Source organism: Dioscorea cayenensis, chromosome 19 (assembly GCF_009730915.1).
Source record: "Dioscorea cayenensis subsp. rotundata cultivar TDr96_F1 chromosome 19, TDr96_F1_v2_PseudoChromosome.rev07_lg8_w22 25.fasta, whole genome shotgun sequence".
NCBI lineage: Eukaryota > Viridiplantae > Streptophyta > Magnoliopsida > Dioscoreales > Dioscoreaceae > Dioscorea > Dioscorea cayenensis.
Window position 1 is genome coordinate 18,654,993 of NC_052489.1, and position 18,527 is coordinate 18,673,519.

Here is an 18,527-nt window from a genome sequence, read left to right on the forward strand (position 1 = left end):
TAGAAATTTATTGTGGATAATTAGTTTAGTTATTTTAATCTCAATTTGATTTGACAAATAATTTAAGAAGTATTTATCTCAATTTTATCTAGAATGAACATCATAATTAGTAAGTGTGCATTGCAGAATGTTACACAAAAGTATATAATAATTTTTCTCAATTGGTTTTACTGGACAAAATCATCATGTAAAAATTATCTGATTTTTATTGGCATATGACAATAAATGAAAATGTTTTACTTCACTTAAGTAACTTAAATGAATTACCATGTAATAATATACAAGATTAAAATTACACATTTGTTTTACTAATAATAAAAGTTTGAATTTAGTCATATATTTCCACAAGCAAAATTTGGTAGGTTGAACCTACAAAAGTAGATGTAACAACTCATGCATGTTGCAGCTTAAAAAGAGGGGAAATAAGAACTAAAAGGGAACATATTAAGAATTTTTCAAAAAGCATGTATCACATCTAGTGTTCCATGCAAGACAAAAAAACACAGACCCATAATTTGTAGTTATAATAACTTCATAGCATTGAACTTATGAACAAACAAAGGCATTTGCAAATAAAAGACACTCTGCAAATGCACACTCCTTTGAATCTAATGCACTTCAATCTTCTCCAGATTCCAGCTTCTTGATAGCATCATCTATTTCAGGAACTAAATTCCTGAAGGCCTCCCACTGATCAATTGACAAGCTTATCCCTTAAAAATATGTACAAGAAACAAAGGGTTATTATGAGTCATTTAGACAAAGATGAGAATGAAGAATGGAATTCATAAAGTGGTTTCATGAAGAAACTTGAAACTTATCCAAAGGAACAAAACAATAAAGATGGACAGTTTTTACTTCTTGTAAAGCAACAAAAATCAATGCTGGGACTCCAAGCCAATGATGAAAAATATCCATAATGCCTGAAGTTCGATAATCCAAGTTCCAACAAATTGCACATGTTCTCCAAGCCAAAAAAATGGGAATGGCTATAAGTCATTTCAGCAGATGAATAATAACCAAGAAAAACTCTGATGATATAGACCATGGAGAACCTATTCAACTAAAATACAAAAAGAGTGAAGCACAAAAAATAAACACTTTGAACTTCCGGTAAGGCTGTGTCAAATCTAAATGATGAACAAATCCTGTAAACTTTGATTTTCAATAAATTAGGTCCAAGAACTTGCACATGATCTCCCAACCAAGAACAGTTGCTAAGATGCACTCCAACCCATAGCTGCAATTGCGTAGATAGTTCCCTTGCAGCAATACAATATTATAGAACTCTCAAATAAACCTCTTGAAATTCACATTAGTAAGTTATTATAATGCTTTATCGGCCTCATTGTAAACTAACCAAAGCACAAGACAGAAACTGATAGAATTATTCAATTCTTTGTTTACCAGATTCAGTGATTTGAGCACCAAGTGGGAACATTTAGGTCAGGACTTGATACACTGAGCAAATGCAGGATGGGTGCAAATCCAAAATAAGATTTTAAGTGATACATACTAGTCTAATTAACCACTAGTTAAAACTACAAAAATCACTTGAGAGTTAATTCAGAAATCCAGTAATTTGAACATCAGCAGAGTAGTTGAGGTTTAGAACATTTAGCATGCATGACAGGTATTGACATTGGTAACGCTTAGGGTTGTAAAGGATTAATGTCCAACAATAGTATTGACATTGGGAGTAGTACTGATCCACACCATACCAGCCCAGTTGCAATACTCGACAAGGACAAGTATGCAATCACTAACTGGACAAGGATTCAAAGGTAATTTACAATTTCATAAGAGTAATCATCTCCACAATAAAGTGCTGTTATTCACCTCAATATGTTTCGGCCATAATTTTTCACACGCAAGGACAACCATAATTTTCACACGCAAGGACAACTACGCAATCACCAGCTCGACAAGGATTCAAATGTAATTTACAATTTCACAAGGTTCAAGATGTATAAAAAGCCCAAACTAAAGCTAAAAACTCCGCTATAAATACACCCTATCCCTCCCATTTATTTGCATCAACTCAAGCTCAATCTTATTATCCTTTCCTTCCCTCCCTCTTTTGAGATCATTCTTTCATTTGCATACTTGTTTTTTCTTTTACTCCAACAATAAAGTACAGACAAAGTTGAAGAAGAAGAAGAATATGTCCAGAGTTTGGGTGTTCAACAACAACGGAGTACTAAGAAGTTTTCATTTGCTAATCAGTGTTAGCATTGCATGGAAAGCGCACAACAGTGGCAATATGAACCTAAAAACTGGTTCTCAAAAAGGGCCAAAGAAGTTAGCAAGAATCACTAAAAAAAGAAGAAAAAAACTCAATCTGAACCTTAGATAGTAAGTGCCAAGGCAATATAAACTATACTCAAACTACTGCTTTATAGTCCCAAGTTTCATCACAAGTGAAAATAACCTAAGAACATCTCTTTGATTCTAATTACCATCATTAAACCCATAGAGTATACCTTTATGGTCCCCTATTGCTCCAAGCAAAGATACTATGAGAACTTCCGCCTTAACAACAACACTATGAACACCAATTACAAAATCCACAAAAGAACCATTCATAAACTTGCAGCATGACTGTTCAACATTCAAATTCAATTGAGAATCAGTGCAAATTTTTCAAAGTCTAGTTCATCACTGAACCTCCATTCTTTAAGTAACTTTCCCTTTACTACCAATTACTGATTTAGGACACCCTGGAAACCTATCACAAAAGACACAAAGCATCACTCATAAACTGCAAGCATGGCTCTGCAACATTCAAACTCACATAAGAAGCAAGCAATCCATCAAAATCCAGCATAATATTCAAGCCAAGTTCATCACAAAAACCAATGATAAAACACAACCGGCAAATAAAGGCAGTACCTTTGGAGGTCGGAAACTGTTTCCCATCCTTCTCAAAGAACTCCCTTATCGAAACCAGCGTCTTCCCTCTAAACTCCTGCAACGTCACTCTCCTCTTGTTGGAAAGCTACAAGACACCAAACCATTAAAAAACGTCTCAAACCAAACAAAAATCAACAGAAACCAAGCTCTCAAATCTCAGAATCACCCGGCAAACGATGAGATCGCCGTCGTCGTCAAACTCCTTCTCACCGCGGTTCCCTCCGCCATCCTCTTCTTCTTGATCATCCCCTTGCTGTCCTGATTCCTCTTCTCCTCCTTCTTGGACAGTCTCAGCTTCAGCTTCAGCTTGCTTGGATTTGAGGAAGGACTCAACCACTGATCGTACAAAGCGCTTGCGGTCAGGATGGGAGAGGTCGATGCCGAGGCGTTCGGCGGCTGCTGTACGGACCTTGAACTCGGTGGTCTTCTCCATATCGGCGGTGCTCAAGATGTCCAAAACCACGTCGGAGATCTTCTTCTCCATCTCCTCATCCATCCTCTCTCTCACTCTCTCTTGATCTCGAACGAAGAGAAGAAGAAGAAGAAGAAGAGGAAATGGGATTGGGAGGTACAGGCCTTGTGGCGTCTTCCCGAGAATGAATTTATTTAAAGACAAAAATAATTGTTTGGAGTTTTTTAAAAGAAAAAAAAATGGTTTGAAATTAATTAAATATTATATATATATGAATTTCTTGTTAATTAATTTCGTTAAAAAAATATTAAGAAGAAAAAAGAGCTTACAACTTTTGATTATCTTCTACTGATAGTAAATTCTATAAAACTTTTTTAAAATTTTTACATTTAACTTTATAAATGTTGATTAAATGTTTTGCGTATGAATCCTGCCATGATATTTTCTCAATGAACTTAAATTATCAAATCTAAATTAATAAATTAATCAAATTAATTTGACGACACGCGAAGATAATACTGCGATATGTCAGAATCCTTTTTTTTTTTTGGTAAAAAATAAATTTCTTAATAATGGTATCGAACAGTAAACTGCCAAACAAGAGGAGCATTTCATTTTTCATTTTCACAGGACTTCAAAACAAGCTTGACTTTTCTAAAAAAAAAAATCCCTGCTTAGCATATGACTAACCAGGAATAAAGGAGTGGGAAGAAACAAACCATTTGAATTGCAAAACTGTGTCCTTATGAGTAGCCCTGTAATAAGTAAGAAGGGAGCAATAGCCACATCCAGTGATTGATTGGATTAGCCTGGCAACCAAGAAGAGAAACAGGTTATCAAAACTATACTGGTGAGATTCTATTGACAGCTTTGGGTGGAAAAAATTGAGAATAAGAAAGACAAGAGTATGGAAAACATTGTCTTATTATTCAATATCTTTTCAAATGAAAACATTCGGTAGCCCTAAATCTCCTTCGCCAAGCATCACTGAACTATGATGGTGGACCATGTACCACCGGCCGTTATGAAATTCATAGATATTTGTCACATGGAACGGCCCCGAGTCTATATCAACATATGCTTTCATGGTGACCCATGCCATATCACTAAGAACACGAGCTCGCACATCACGAATCTGAAATGCAATTCCTTGGCCCCCATGATCCCAATTGAATGCCAGAGACCAACTGTGAATGACTGCGGTGTATCTGTATAAACAAATTGGAAGAAAGCTTAGCAAAAATATTTTATGATCTGTCCAGCAATATCATTGAATACAGTTCTGATTGGAAGCACTGTGAAAATCTTAATCAAGCCGGTATGAATCCAGGTATGTGTTTCTAGTTGGTCGCATGAGAGAAGTAAAACCAATTTAGGTTATATAGAAGACTAAATGATCACGTCAAAGGGGGTCGGAATGAAGAAAAGAAGAACAGGAATAGAATTGGGACAAGAAGATACAGAATAAAGATATGAAGGAATAATACATTTTAGCAATAAGCAGAGAATAAGAAACTGAAGTATTTGACCCCAAGTAATTTTCAAAAAATTTATTCACACAGACAACAAATATATATATATATATATATATTGAGGTTATAGCAATTGTTGTTAACTAGTAATGGAAGCTTGAGGAACTCAGAGAACACATATCAATAATCAAATTAGTTACCAAAGATTTTTCCCCCGCGACAGTTGAGCTTCCCAAAGGAGGAACTGAATGACAAGCTAAAATACATACGCCATCCCCAGATAGATACATAAAAAACACACTCTAATTATCGACTTTGGTTACAAAACAACAGCCCCAAAGAGAATTTATCAATGGAGCCAAACAACTTCATCCCTGAGGAATTTTTCTATCCTGGGTCATCATGATATTTGAACAGGTGGTTATAGGTTTTAGATTCAGAGTATAAATTCAAATGTTCACTAACAGAATACCAACAACTTCCAGCATAGATGATTGCTATGAAAGCCAGATAATCAAGTAAAGTTGACGTCATACCCTGAAAAAAGCTCTCCAGACGCATGGACACATTTAACATAATCTGCCTGAAGCCAAAAGCGACTCATTGCCGCCAACGACCTTTCTCTGATGATGTTATAGAATTCAGAATTTAGATTAACAATAGCTTTAGTAGCTGCATAGTAAGATTTCCAACCATTAGGTGGGGTGACACTGTCCTGTTCCACTGTAAAGTCCTGCAGAAGAGAAAAAATAAACTCAAAATTCAATACAAGTAACCCCTACAGGAAGTAATCATCTAAATGCCATGCAGTAAATATCCCACTACTAACACTTACTGTTCTAGGGGCGTCGCACTGAGAAACACAAGATATAAACAACAAAGGTAATATGAAATATAACTTGAAAAGCACAAATTATATAACATAAATTTCATTTTCAGAAAATCCAAAACAACCTGTGGCATTAATTTCTGTAGTGTTCGTACATCTGAAGGTATGGTTTCTCACAAGAACCAAACCCAATGAAGAAACAAAACCTCTGTGTACGGGTTCTTCCATGAAACAAAGCACTACAAAAATTTCCAAGAAAGTAAAGACACTCTCATTACCCAGCTGCATTATTCAAAATTGAGAGATATTTCCAACATTTAAAACTTTAGGCAATTCAAAAGTTCACATTGTGACAAAGGCTAGGTATGTCAAAAATGAAACATGAACTTCAGGTTCAATCTTGGTTTATGTCCAATAATCAAGCTATTGTCAAACAGATAGAAAAATTCTTAAATTTTTCTTTATTTTTGGAAACCCTACTATCATCTTCCTTAGAACCAACTAAGCCAGCCAAATTCCAGAATATATGATTCACGAGTCACGACAACATTTCTCCAAATAAACAAACTTCAACATAGTAAACTGCAAGCTTTTACACCTTCTGACATAAGGACCCAGGGCATCTTACATTTCCTGATGGAAAACAAGCTCCCCTTTGATAAAAAGGGTCGCAAACATAAAAATTCTGCAGATCATAAATTAACTAATGGAAACATAAGCTAGGAACAACTGAGTTTGGATTACTTCTGTTACTGAAGGCCAATTGCCAAGGTGATGAACCAACAGTCAGCAATAGAAATATGCAAATGCAACCAAAGTAGCAGCATCCTTATTGTAACTAAGGTCTGATATTTAAATAATAACAAAGAAAACTTAAACAACCTATCAAAATCAGAATTAACATAAACCTAATATTTGTACCGCCCATAACATGAACATCTGACTCTTAAAAAGAAGCCACATACATAGTGTGGTTTGAGCAACAATATGGTGGATGGACTACCAACATAGGAAATAGCAAGTTTTGTCAAAAGATCACAAAAGCAAAAACAATTATCTTACTTGCTATAACTATTGCTATGCTTGACATCAAGACAAGATCCACCTTTTTTGTATTAAAAACAATAGGTAATGGTTTCTACATTGGTATCCACCATATAAGTTCCCACACTACTCAAAATATACTCCAGCAGATACATAACAAGGAGATGCTCCATAATATCACTAAAAGCATAAATAGAGAAATAAAATAAAGTTTAGATAGACTATGCTTGAACCATAAATATATTGCGATCTAGTGAAAGGACATGAAACAAAGCAACATCTCAATTTGATATGGAGAAGTAGAACACGATGGTATGGACCGATGCTCGCAAGTTTCCATTTCAGGGAAAGTTCAAATCAGTTGTGATGTGGCCCACTAGACTAGATTTTATTCGCACCAATTATGTGTACCATTAGGGAATAGGAGTAAATGGTTTCTAGGTTTCTTGATTAACACATACTAGCAAACACAGGACAGGTGATCTGGTGAATTCTAAATCCAAACCAAATGTCCTACAGTGCTCAAGGGATCATAGATGATTCATGTGAACTAAAATTATATCTTAGGATACACACAATGACAGATATAATGGCAACATACAAAGACAATTTTGTACATTAACTAGGGACTACATCTGAACAGATATATGTAACAAAAATTATTTCTTGAAGAATGGCAACACCAAGTTCACCAACATTGGAGCAGTTCATTAGAAACAGAGGTTGTGTTGTTATTTGAAAATAATGAAAAAACTAAATATGTCTAATCATCTCTGTGTAACAAGTTAACATATACATCACTCTACAAAATGAAATCAGCTATTGTATCATCTCTACATTATTTACAACAAATAATTGCATTTGATGAAACTTAGTACAAATGCTTTTAAAAAAAAGTCTAATAAAATGAGGGGAAACATACAAAGAAAGCACTTGTCAACGCACAACAAAAGGTGGGGAAAGATGTTGATGATCAATGTCTAGCTTCCAATGCTGCGGCATTTTTTTTATTTAAATCTAGTCAGGAATTTACAACTAAACTTTGGGGTTTTAGAAATATATTGAGATTGAAAAATGCTATTCTGCATAAATGCTGTATACATAATTAGTAATCATTCAGCAAGCATGACACATAAACTGATCTAAAAAATTTTATGCATCAATTTAATTAACACAATTTATAGAACTAAACAAATAAAAAATATGCAAAAAAATCTTCACAGAAAGCATAAGTTGCATTTCTATTGCCATATACACAAAATGCATGATTCAAGTTGATTCACACATTTAGAAAGAGATTATTGACAAAAGATAAGTGCTCCCATCAGTCAAAACAAAAGCTACTTTATTGTATTTCTGACCCAATAAATACCACTTTCAATTAATGCAAAGTTCTCAAAAGCAATATATCCAGTTAGACAATTCTCAACGTAATGCATTTTTACCCCTTTCAGGAATTCAACATCCAAATTAGCTAAACAATTCTTGCTGCTCATTAGATTACTGTACTCATTTTGCACAAGAATTTTCTTATATGTTCTCAAGATCAATCAACAAACTATCAAACCATATCGAGAAACTTAAATCAAAGGTTAAAAAAATATTTACATACACGAATCCTAATATAAGATTTTCTTGCTAGCACAAAGCAATGCAGTAAAAAAGAATAGGATCCTACTTTATGATACAGCGCCTTCCAAGCATTATCATCATTGGCAGCCCTCCTCATGGACGAATTCGTCATCGAAAGCCTGCAAAGGCTCGGGTAATCCAAATAACTGAGCGCGTGCGTGGTAATCTCTGGCACTAACTGCTCCATCATGGATCCCCCAACCTGCCTATCCGCCACCACCGCCTCCTTTTCCTTACCTTTTCCAGCCACCTCACCATTCGCCTTCGCCATACTACCCCTCCCTCCACCGCCGCCGGCCTCCGCGCCGCAACAGGAGCAGGCGCAGCCACAAGGGTTGCTCTTCTTCTCAGGAATCGATCGGAAGGCGAATATCGCAGCTATGAGGCAGACAGCCGTGGCTCCGGCGGCTAGGAAGAGGTCCATCGGATGGACATCTAGGGCTTCTGGGGGGCAACCAAACCCTAGATGAATGGGAAGGGGTTGGATTTCTAGGGTTTTGAAGGGAGAGTGGCGAGGGATTTGGATGCTATTTTGGGGAAACGCTCTGATCGCGGGGACGAAGCGCGCTAACTTTGGTATCGATCTTTTAATGGCTTCCGATTTCTCCGAGAAGGTGGAGCGGTTACGGAGTCAGTTAGGCTCACCGGGTAGTGACCTCATCCAACAAGAAATATATATCGAGGGACCCGAATCCGAGACAGTGACGAACCAACGGGAAGTGGATTCGGGTGTTGACGGATGGCGCCCGATAACTGGAAACTGAATCCGCATCCGAACCCGGTTTTTAGAACCCTTGTTATTTAAAAGTGACTTCAATAAGTTGGGATGATGTTTATTTTTATTTATTTTAAGAGTCGAAGTCATTGTTAGAGCTAAGATTGGCTTAATTAATGGTGAAGTTGTGGTGTTCGTTTAATTATTCTTTGTGAAGCTGGAAAAACGAAGATGAAAGTATTAAAATGAAGTTCTGAAGTTGTCAATGTAGATGAAGAAGAGAGAAGTAAAGAGGAAGAAGAGTTGGCTGTTGACTTGGTTATTACAGTTGGTGATCATTGGTTTACCACATGTATATGTCACTCGCTATATGTATAAGTCATGTTATATGTTCAAGTTGTTCATTAAGAGCAATGTTTTCAGAACCGGACTGGCCGGTCGGACCGGCAGAACCGAGAACCGGCCCGCAGTCCGGTCCGGTTCTATAGAAATGGTTGACCGGGAGTCAACCCGGTCAAACCCGGTCAAACTCGGCGAACCGCCGGGTTTGACCAGAACCGGGTTGACCCCGGTTCTAAAAAATTTGTTTTAACTTTAATAGTTTCACAATTTTCACGGGCTTCAATTCAGTGAATCACCTACCTCCAACTCCAAACTCTGAAAAAGGCTAAAAAATTGATGCTTGCTCCATCTCTCTCCAACTCCAAATTCATTGAACTGAGCCCCTTTTTTTCTCTCTCTCTCTCTCTCTGGTATTCACGGGCAAGCAATCCCTTATTCATTTTGGTTTTCAACTTTTTATTTTTTTCACTGCATTTCAGTCCATATAAAAAAAATTTCACTCTCTCTCTGGTATTCATACAATCTCTATCTCTCTCTCTCTCTCTCACATGCAACCCTTTTCATTTTGCATGCAACCACTGCACATGCAAACCCTTTTTCATTTTGGTTTTCAACTTTTTATTTTTTTTATATTGCATTTCAGTTTATATAAAAAAAAATTTCACTGCATTTCAGTCCATATAAAAAATTTTATTTATAATTTTTTCATTTGATTAAATTGGACATGGAATATATATGTGAGTTTAGAATTTTAAAATATATATATATAATTATTACATCATCCGGTTCGACCAAACCGGGTCATCCGGTCCAACCGATTGACCCATGACCCAGTTGCTTGGCCGGTTCATTTCCCGGACCAGTTCTGAAAACATTGGTTAAGAGGTTGATTGATAGGTCAACAGTCTGTTATGATAGCTAAGTATGACAGTTAGAGTGTCTGAATTGTATAAATATGGCTTGTATTAGAAACTTATACACTTTTTTTTTTTTGTACAATTGAATGAAATATATGAATTCTCTTCTTCTTCATTATTTCCCCATGGTTTTCCTTATTTGAAGCTTGAATCCTTGCAACAATCGAAGTTCTTTTGAGCTGCAAGTCGAGCTGAAGAAAAGAAGAGAAGTTATTTGCTCTGCAATCCTTCAAATTATTGTCACGTCCCAGCCCCACAACCGGGCCCGCGGACAGATCGGCCGCATCCAATGGGACTGGGCCCCACTGGATGCAAGGCCTCAATCTTGACCTGGTCAGAGTCAACCCTAACAAGCAGATATAAACAGTAACACAATAGCACAAATAGGATCATTGGAAACCCGAAACACTACAAGTACGGGCTTTAGCACCCTCTGACGAATACAAATACGATCGTAATACAAGCCTTACACTCACGGAAAAGAAAAAAATACGAGATACTCGATAGCGCGGACAATACGACTCCACGACACCCCCAAATCTAAACTTGATCTTCTCCTGCGAGAACAGAATTCACAAAGTGTATGAGCCACGAGGGCCCGAGTGGGATCGCGAGGAATAAATACTGGAATAATACGGATATAGCGGAATAATTAATAATTCGAGATGAATACGTAAAATAATCGAGAAAAAAATACGGAAAAAAACACGCAGAAAGCAGATATGTACATCTCCCCGATCGATACGAAATCAACGAAAGACGAGGTCGGATCATCGATCGTGAAGTCGGAGCAGAAATCGTAATATCAACAGATAAGTCGGATCTTCGACCGCAGATCGGAACGGACACGCATGTCCGGTAGCGCTACTACGTGAAAAACATGTGCACATGGCTAGGGACTTGCTCCTCCCTAGTCGGGTGAGCCGAGGGAATGGAGATGTACAAAAACCGCGAAAATACTGGGGATACAAATAATGAAATACCGAATAAATAATGCAATAATAAAATAAATAAATAAATGAAAATATTAAACAATGCAATAATTAAATAATGATTATTGCCAGAAATACGGAATTATACTGGTCGAGAGCCTACCGGCTCCGAGCTACAGAGTTGGGTTCACCAAATCCCACGCACTAAGATTCTCTACCGAAATCTAACCCAACAAAATAAGCTAGCTTAGATTTACAAGACTAAGACTGGGTTTATACTTGCAAATAACAGGATAATTTCAAGAGGAAGAACAAGCATTAAAAAAATAATAATGATCATTTTAATTTCTAACTAACCACACACCCTGCGTAACCCACTAACCCAACAAAAAAATCAAAAACATGTTATCAGGTTACTATGCAAGCTATATAACATTCTCCATGAATGCTATCAAAATAACAACCATCACAAAGCTTCCACTAACCCAAGATTTAAAATGAATAAATTTAAATCTATAAGCATACACACACATTAGCTAAATAAATCAATTCAGGAAACATGCTTTGCAGGCTTATAATTCCAACACAACATGATTTAAAGAAATCAGAAATGCAAAATATATATATATATACACACACACCTATATATATATATACACACACACACACCAAACCCTATATGATAACAATTAAAAGAAAACCAACTAATCCTTGGCCTTAATATAAAGCCTGCAGTAAGGTTCACAAGAATTCAAAGTGAATTAAACTAACAGAATCAAGGGAGATTAGTAAATTCCATGACAAGAATCGCCAGAAAGTAAAAAAAATCTGAAATGTATGCATGCTTTCATATATATGTATATACATATAACATCAACTAAAAACCCTATTAAAGCTTTAACCATCATAAGATTCAAGCAACCAAGATACTACATGCAGCACAATCACACATGCAAAAAAAATAAGATTCAGTTACAAGCTATAATATAACCAATAATAACCAAGCCAAAGAGAACCATAATAAGGATGAAAACCTTGAATCTTGGAGAAGAAATAAGTCCGGTAAAACTCCGATTCTCTAGCAACCTAAGAGTTCAAGGTGATGCAACAAATCCCCTCTTCACAATAAACTCCTTAGCCAAGAAAACCAAGGTTTGGTTGATGCACAAGATGAAGAAGAAGGAGTTTATTGAAGAAGCACACACTCACTGCCAGCTTAACAACTCAATGATTGAGCATACAGTAACCCCGACCAGATCCGCTAATCAAGGGATTAAGAAAAGTTGTGGGCTCCCAAACAAGCTCAGTCAAAGTCAAGGTGGTCAACTTGGTCAGCAACTCCACTGTAAAAGATATTACAATTACTGAGTTGAAATCCTATAGGATTAACATGGTATCAGACCATTTGATCAAGAATTTGATTAGTTTCTAGTTAGTTTTACTTGGTGATTGCGATCTTGAATAATTCATGGCTTGTTTTTCACTTGGGGATGGTTTCCGTCTATTTTTTCTTGAAGTTCTTTGATTCCATGATATCTGATTCTAGTTTTTCAAGGCAGAGAACATAAATTGGCTCAAATAATATTTTTTACCTGCATCCCTCTGATAAACCTGGGGTGGTGCTTGTGTTCCAAACCCTTTGATGGTGTGTGCTTTGGTTTTTGGAAGAGAGCCATGGAAACTGCTTTATCGGCTAAAAATAATTAATGGGAAACGTAAAAAAAAACCTAGTTCTCATTCTGCTGATTTATCAAGTTAGGAGAGGTGTAATAGCATGGTGATTTATTGGCTTTTAAATGCCTTGGTGAAAGAGATTTCGAATAGCGCTAAATATGCCTCTACTTCATGAAAGATTTTCACAATTGAATGGTCCACAACTCTTTTAAATTTAGAAGGGATTGAGTCAAGTCACTCAAGGTTTTAGTAATATCGCAACCTATTACGTAAGCATCAAAAGACTTTGGGATGAGATCAAAGCTGTTTGGTAACCTTCCTAACTGTTCTTGTGGTACAATACAAGAATTACAAAAAAATCAATGAAATTAGAAGCTTGTGCAATTGTTAATGGGTTTAAATAATTTTTACACTGTTGTGAGATTGAGTATCCTTATGATGAAACCTTTGCCTACTGTGGGAGAGGCTTATTCTCCATTGATACAAACAGAAAAGCTAAGGGAAGATGGTTTTAATTCACATTGCTTCCTAGATGTTGTTTCTCTGAATGTGTGGGATTTATCAATGAAGTAGGAGGCCAATATAATAGGCATATTATGCAAATGTCATTTAAGAGTAGATTAGATCCTAAAAAACAATTCCTTTTGTAATTTCTGTAAAAAGCCAGGGCACACTAAAGATACGCGTTTCAAATTACATGCATGGATTTCTTAATAATTTCATAAGTAGTAAGGAGAGTAGCTCCTCATGTTCAAAAAGGAAATTTTGATATTTTCGTTGGCTCAGATGCACACATTCCATAATTAACAACTGCTCAATTCAATAAGCTGTTACAATTATAATGAAAACCTTAAACAAGCGTCTCAGAGTCAAATTTCAGATAATGCAACACATAGCATAAACTTGGTCTTTTCAACTACTTTTGCGGGTAAATTAACTTCTCTTTTCCATAGTTTTGAAGGTTCATTTGTCTTCAATAACAAAAGCAAGCAATTACCTTTAAATCCTTGGATAATTGATACTGGGGCATCTGATCATATGTGTGTTGATGCAAAACTCTTTGAAACCTTGACTTCTTTGTCTAAACCTCTCCAAATTACACTCCCAATTGGTTTTGAAATTACTATTACTCGCACAGGAGCAATTAGACTTGTCGATAATCTTCTCATCTCCAACGCCCTTTTAGTTCCAACCTTCCATTATAATCCTTTGCCAATAGGAAAGCTTACTCTGAACAGTCAAACTACAAAATTATTTTTTCTTATGAATTTTGCATTCTACTGGCCCTTTCAATGAGGAAGCCACTAGTTCTTGGTAAGGCTCATAAAGGCTTGTACATACTTCATTTGCATAAGAAGGAAGCTTTGACACCTACATCTATTAATAAAAACAGTTTTTCTTAGAACTGTGATTCTTTCAATTTCTGTAATTGTAATAGTCCTTCAGCAAATTGTAAAACTACTTGTTGTTTCCCTCCAAATTTTCGTATGAAGAATTCTTCTATTTTCCTTTGGCAAAATAGATTGGGTCATTTACCCTTGAATAAAATCAAACAATTTTCTCTTTCCAAAGAAAGTTATTGTTCTGCTAATCATACTGTTGTTGATTCCTTTGTTTGCAATATATGTTCCCAAGCCAGATAACATAGGCTTCCTTTTCCACATAGTCAAATCCACACCAATTCAACCTTTGAATTAATTCATATAGACACTTGGGGACCATATCATAGCACTACCTATGATGGTTATAGAAATTTTCTAATAGTGGTTGATGATTTTAGTATACATGGACTTTTTTGTTAGGATGTAAAGGTAGTACCTTTTTAATTCTAAAATCCTTTATCCAAATGGTTGAGACTCAATTTCAAAAAAGGATCAAACAAATAAGAACAAATAATACCTTTTTGAGTTAGGTTCAAGTTCAAAAATCAAGTCATTTTTTTCTTGAAAAAAGCATACTTCACCAAACTACTTGTGTTCATACCCCTCAATAAAATGGAATGGTAGAGAGAAAGCACAAACATCTTCTTGAAGTTACCCGGGCTTTATTGTTCAAATCTAAGATCCCTTTAAAGTATTGGGGAGAATGTGTACTCATTGCCACTTATCTAATCAATAGATTTCTCTCCAAAGTTTTACACAACAAATCTACCTATGAAGTTCTTTTTGGTTCACTACTAGTTTACTTTCATCTAAAAACATTTGGGTGTTTGTGTTATGCCTTAATTATTGCAAAACACAAAGATAAATTCCAACTAAGAGCCAAGGCTTCTGCCATAATTGGATATCCATTAGGTAAAAAAAGCTATAAACTTCTAGACTTGACTACTACTTAAATTTTTATTTCTAGAGATGTAGCCTTTCATGAAACAATCTTTCCTTTCCATTCTTTGCCTATAAATGAGTCGAATCCTATACCAATTCCAATTCAAGTTAACAATCATTATGCTTCAGAAAATTCTCCCACTTTCAATTCCACTGAAATTTCAACTAAGTCTATAAATTTCATTGAAAATTCAGTTGAAACTCTTCCTTCTATTGAAACAATTTCTTCTTCCAAAAATATTACCTTTTCATCAGTTCCACTCAGAAAATCCACTCGTATTCATACAACTCCTTATGTGAATGATGTAATCCAATGAGAGCAAGCAGTTCTTCAAATTTGCCTAATTGTTCAGAACTTCGTTCACACATTGTTACAAATGCTTACCCTATACCCAATCGCATTAGTTTTGCATCATTGCATTTTTCAAATATGCATTTACTTGCAATGCTAACATTTCTTAAACAATCACAAACCTATGAAGAAGCTGTTATTAAACATTTATGGCAAGAAGCTATGCAAAAAAAAAAAGTTTGAAGCTTTAGAGGCACATAAGACATGGGAACTCATTAAACTACCTCCCAAGAAAAAACCTATTAGTTACAAATGGGTGTACAAGGTGAAATACAGAGCAAATGATGAGGTAGAAAGGTGTAAAGCAAAGCTAGTGGTCAAAGGTTACACACAGAAGAAAGGAATAGATTACACTGAAACATTTTCTCCTTTGGTTAAAAATGACCACCACTAGAAGTTTCATTGCTACAATAGTAAAGAAGAAATGGAGTTTGTATCAACTAGATGTAAACAATGCTTTTCTTCATGGAGATTTATATGAGAAAATCTATATGAAGCCTCCACCTAGACTTAATATTTCTGATAAAAGTATTGTGTGCAAGCTCAAAAAATCCCTGTGTGGTCACAAACAAGCCTCTAGGCAGTTGTACTCAAAGCTATATGATAGTTTAAGGAACAAAGGATGTGTGAATTAAAAAAAATGATTATTCTCTTTTCTATAAGAAGAGTGAAAGTTTGGTGGTTTTTCTTGCAGTCTATGTAGATGATAAACTCATGACAAGCAATGATGAAAATGAGATGATTCAGTTAAAACAATACCTCGATCAACAATTCAAAATCAAGGATTTGGGCCTGTTACATTATTTTTTGGGCATTGAAGCAATTCAAGAGGCAGGGAATATAATTCTTACACAGAGAAAGTTCACTATTGATTTGCTTAAAGAGTTCAATTATCAGGATCTTAGTCCAATTTTCAACCCTCTTACAAATGATGTGAAACTGGATGCAAATATGGGTGATCCTTTTCTTGAGCCACTCGTTTATAGAAGACTGATTGGTAAGTTGAACAACCTATCCAATACACAACCAAATCTTGCCTTTGTTGTTCAACATCTCAGCCATTTTATGTCTTCACCCTGAGTTCCACACTTTGAAGTAGCACTTCATTTACTAAGGTACTTGAAGAAAAATCCAGGTCATGGTCTTTTAGTGAATTCAGAGCTTTTTTGTGATTCTGACTGGGCTGCATGTCCACAAACCAGACACTTTATTAGTGGATTTTTCACCATGTGCGGAATTCTCCAATCTTATGGAAATAAAAAAACAGCACACAATTGCTTTATCTTCTGTTGAGGCTAAAAGTAGAACAATACGTAAAGTTTGTTTTGAACTTTCCTAGCTTACTTGGCTTCTGAATGAACTTACTATTAGTGCTATCACTCCTATTCCATTAAAATGTGATAGTCAAGCAGCAATTCACATAGCCAAAAATTTTGTTTTTCATGAAAGAACAAAACACATATAGATAGATTGCTATTTTGTGAGAGAATAGCTTCAAGTTGGTCAGATAGCTCTTCATCATGTGCTAACATAGCATCAGTTAGTAGACATTTTTTATCAAACCCCTTCCAGCACCTCAAATCACAACATTCTTTCCAAGTTAGGGGTGTCCTAGCATTTGCTACACCCACCAATTTGAGGGTGGATGCTAGAGCTAAGATTATTAACTGATGGTGAAGTTGTGATGATTGTTTAATTATTCTTGTAAAGCTGGAGGAATAAAGATGAAAGTATGAAGATGAAGTTCTGAAGATGTTAAGTTAGATGAAGAAGAGAAGTAAAGAGGAAGAACAACTAATTGTTGAGTTTGTTAATATAACTAGCGATCATTAGCTTAATACGTGTATAAGTTACTCACCACCTGTATAAGTAATGCCACATGTTCAAGTTGTTAATTACGAGGTTAATTGACTGGTCCGGAGTCTGTTATAATAGTTAAGCATGACAGTTAGCGTCTGAATTGTATAAATATTGTTTGTATTAGAAACTTATACCCTTTTTTTTTATTACAATTGAACGAACTATATGAAAGCTTTTTTCCTTCATCGTTTTCTCATGGTTAATTTTCTACTCATCTGAATCTTGAATTTTTGCAACAATCCTTGCAACAATCAAAGGTCTTTTGAGTTGCAAGTCAGATTGTAGAGGAGAAGAAGAGCTCTTAGTTATGCAGGCTTTCAATAGAAAAACCACAGAGCATGAAAAAAGACCATTAACCCACAAAACAAATTGATAAATTACAAAAACTCAAAAAACTTTCAGAATGTTTTGATCTCAAAATTTTAAATATCCGTGAAATTCAAATTGACCATTAACCCAAATAGTTCACTTCATTTAAAACCAAGGATTGAAAAACCGGACCGGACCGGCCGGTTGAACCGTTTCAACCGGGAACCGGTTGTCATTTCGGTTAAATCATGTAATTTGAACCTGATCCTGATTGAACCGGCTATGAACCGGTTTTGGACCGAGAATCGGCAAACTAGTTCAACCGGACCGGGTTTTAAAGAAAATTTAAAATTTCAATGTGACATCCTATGATTCCCAACACACTCTCACGGACCACGGTCTCACCCCCCCTTTGATCTTTTCTGGATTTCTTGTTGGAGAATCCGACCCAGTGGTAGTTTGAGGGATCAAAACGGAGAAGAAGAAGAACGACGGTGAGAATCCATGGGCTTTTCATCGTCCGCTAAATCAATGGTCTCATCGTCAGCAAGGAGGGGAGCAACGGTGAGGAGCTGACGATGGGATGCACCTTTGTGATCAGGTTGACAATTAGGGACGAGATTGAGGGGCTAATTATCACCTTCGATCGGCCATCCAATTTTCTTGTTATTCATATCCTTTGAATCTTCTCTATGGATGTCGTTTTTTTTTGTATTTATCTTAGTTTTCCTTGATTTAGGGTTGTTTTCTCACAAGAGGGCAGTTCTAAGGCTGGTTCACTGGGAATCTCCCTTGTTGGC

The 18,527-nt window shown here is 35.9% G+C and overlaps 2 protein-coding genes across 2 annotated transcripts; both read right to left on the minus strand.

Annotated features, from left to right (window-relative positions):
* Positions 1 to 378: 378 nt before the first annotated feature.
* Positions 379 to 3,508, minus strand: LOC120250587 (RNA polymerase II transcriptional coactivator KELP). Its single transcript, XM_039259414.1, has 3 exons — positions 3,080 to 3,508; positions 2,893 to 2,998; positions 379 to 713 (listed from the first exon to the last, which is right to left on the minus strand). The coding sequence occupies exons 1-3, from the start codon at positions 3,407 to 3,409 to the stop codon at positions 619 to 621; spliced, it is 531 nt and encodes a 176-aa protein (XP_039115348.1). The 5' UTR covers positions 3,410 to 3,508; the 3' UTR covers positions 379 to 618.
* A 461-nt stretch (positions 3,509 to 3,969) lies between these two features.
* Positions 3,970 to 8,958, minus strand: LOC120283368 (F-box protein SKIP8-like). Its single transcript, XM_039290037.1, has 3 exons — positions 8,349 to 8,958; positions 5,334 to 5,530; positions 3,970 to 4,533 (listed from the first exon to the last, which is right to left on the minus strand). The coding sequence occupies exons 1-3, from the start codon at positions 8,724 to 8,726 to the stop codon at positions 4,266 to 4,268; spliced, it is 843 nt and encodes a 280-aa protein (XP_039145971.1). The 5' UTR covers positions 8,727 to 8,958; the 3' UTR covers positions 3,970 to 4,265.
* Positions 8,959 to 18,527: the final 9,569 nt, after the last annotated feature.

Coding starts and splice junctions, on each gene's coding strand:
- LOC120250587 (XM_039259414.1), bottom strand. CDS start 3,409: ATGGATGAGGAGATGGAGAAGAAGATCTCCGACGTGGTTTTGGACATC. Junction 2,999..3,079: donor GCGATCTCATCGTTTGCCGG/GTGATTCTGAGA, acceptor GGTGTCTTGTAG/CTTTCCAACAAGAGGAGAGT. Junction 714..2,892: donor ACAGTTTCCGACCTCCAAAG/GTACTGCCTTTA, acceptor CATATTTTTAAG/GGATAAGCTTGTCAATTGAT.
- LOC120283368 (XM_039290037.1), bottom strand. CDS start 8,726: ATGGACCTCTTCCTAGCCGCCGGAGCCACGGCTGTCTGCCTCATAGCT. Junction 5,531..8,348: donor GGAAGGCGCTGTATCATAAA/GTAGGATCCTAT, acceptor TCTCTTCTGCAG/GACTTTACAGTGGAACAGGA. Junction 4,534..5,333: donor TCTGGAGAGCTTTTTTCAGG/GTATGACGTCAA, acceptor TTGTTTATACAG/ATACACCGCAGTCATTCACA.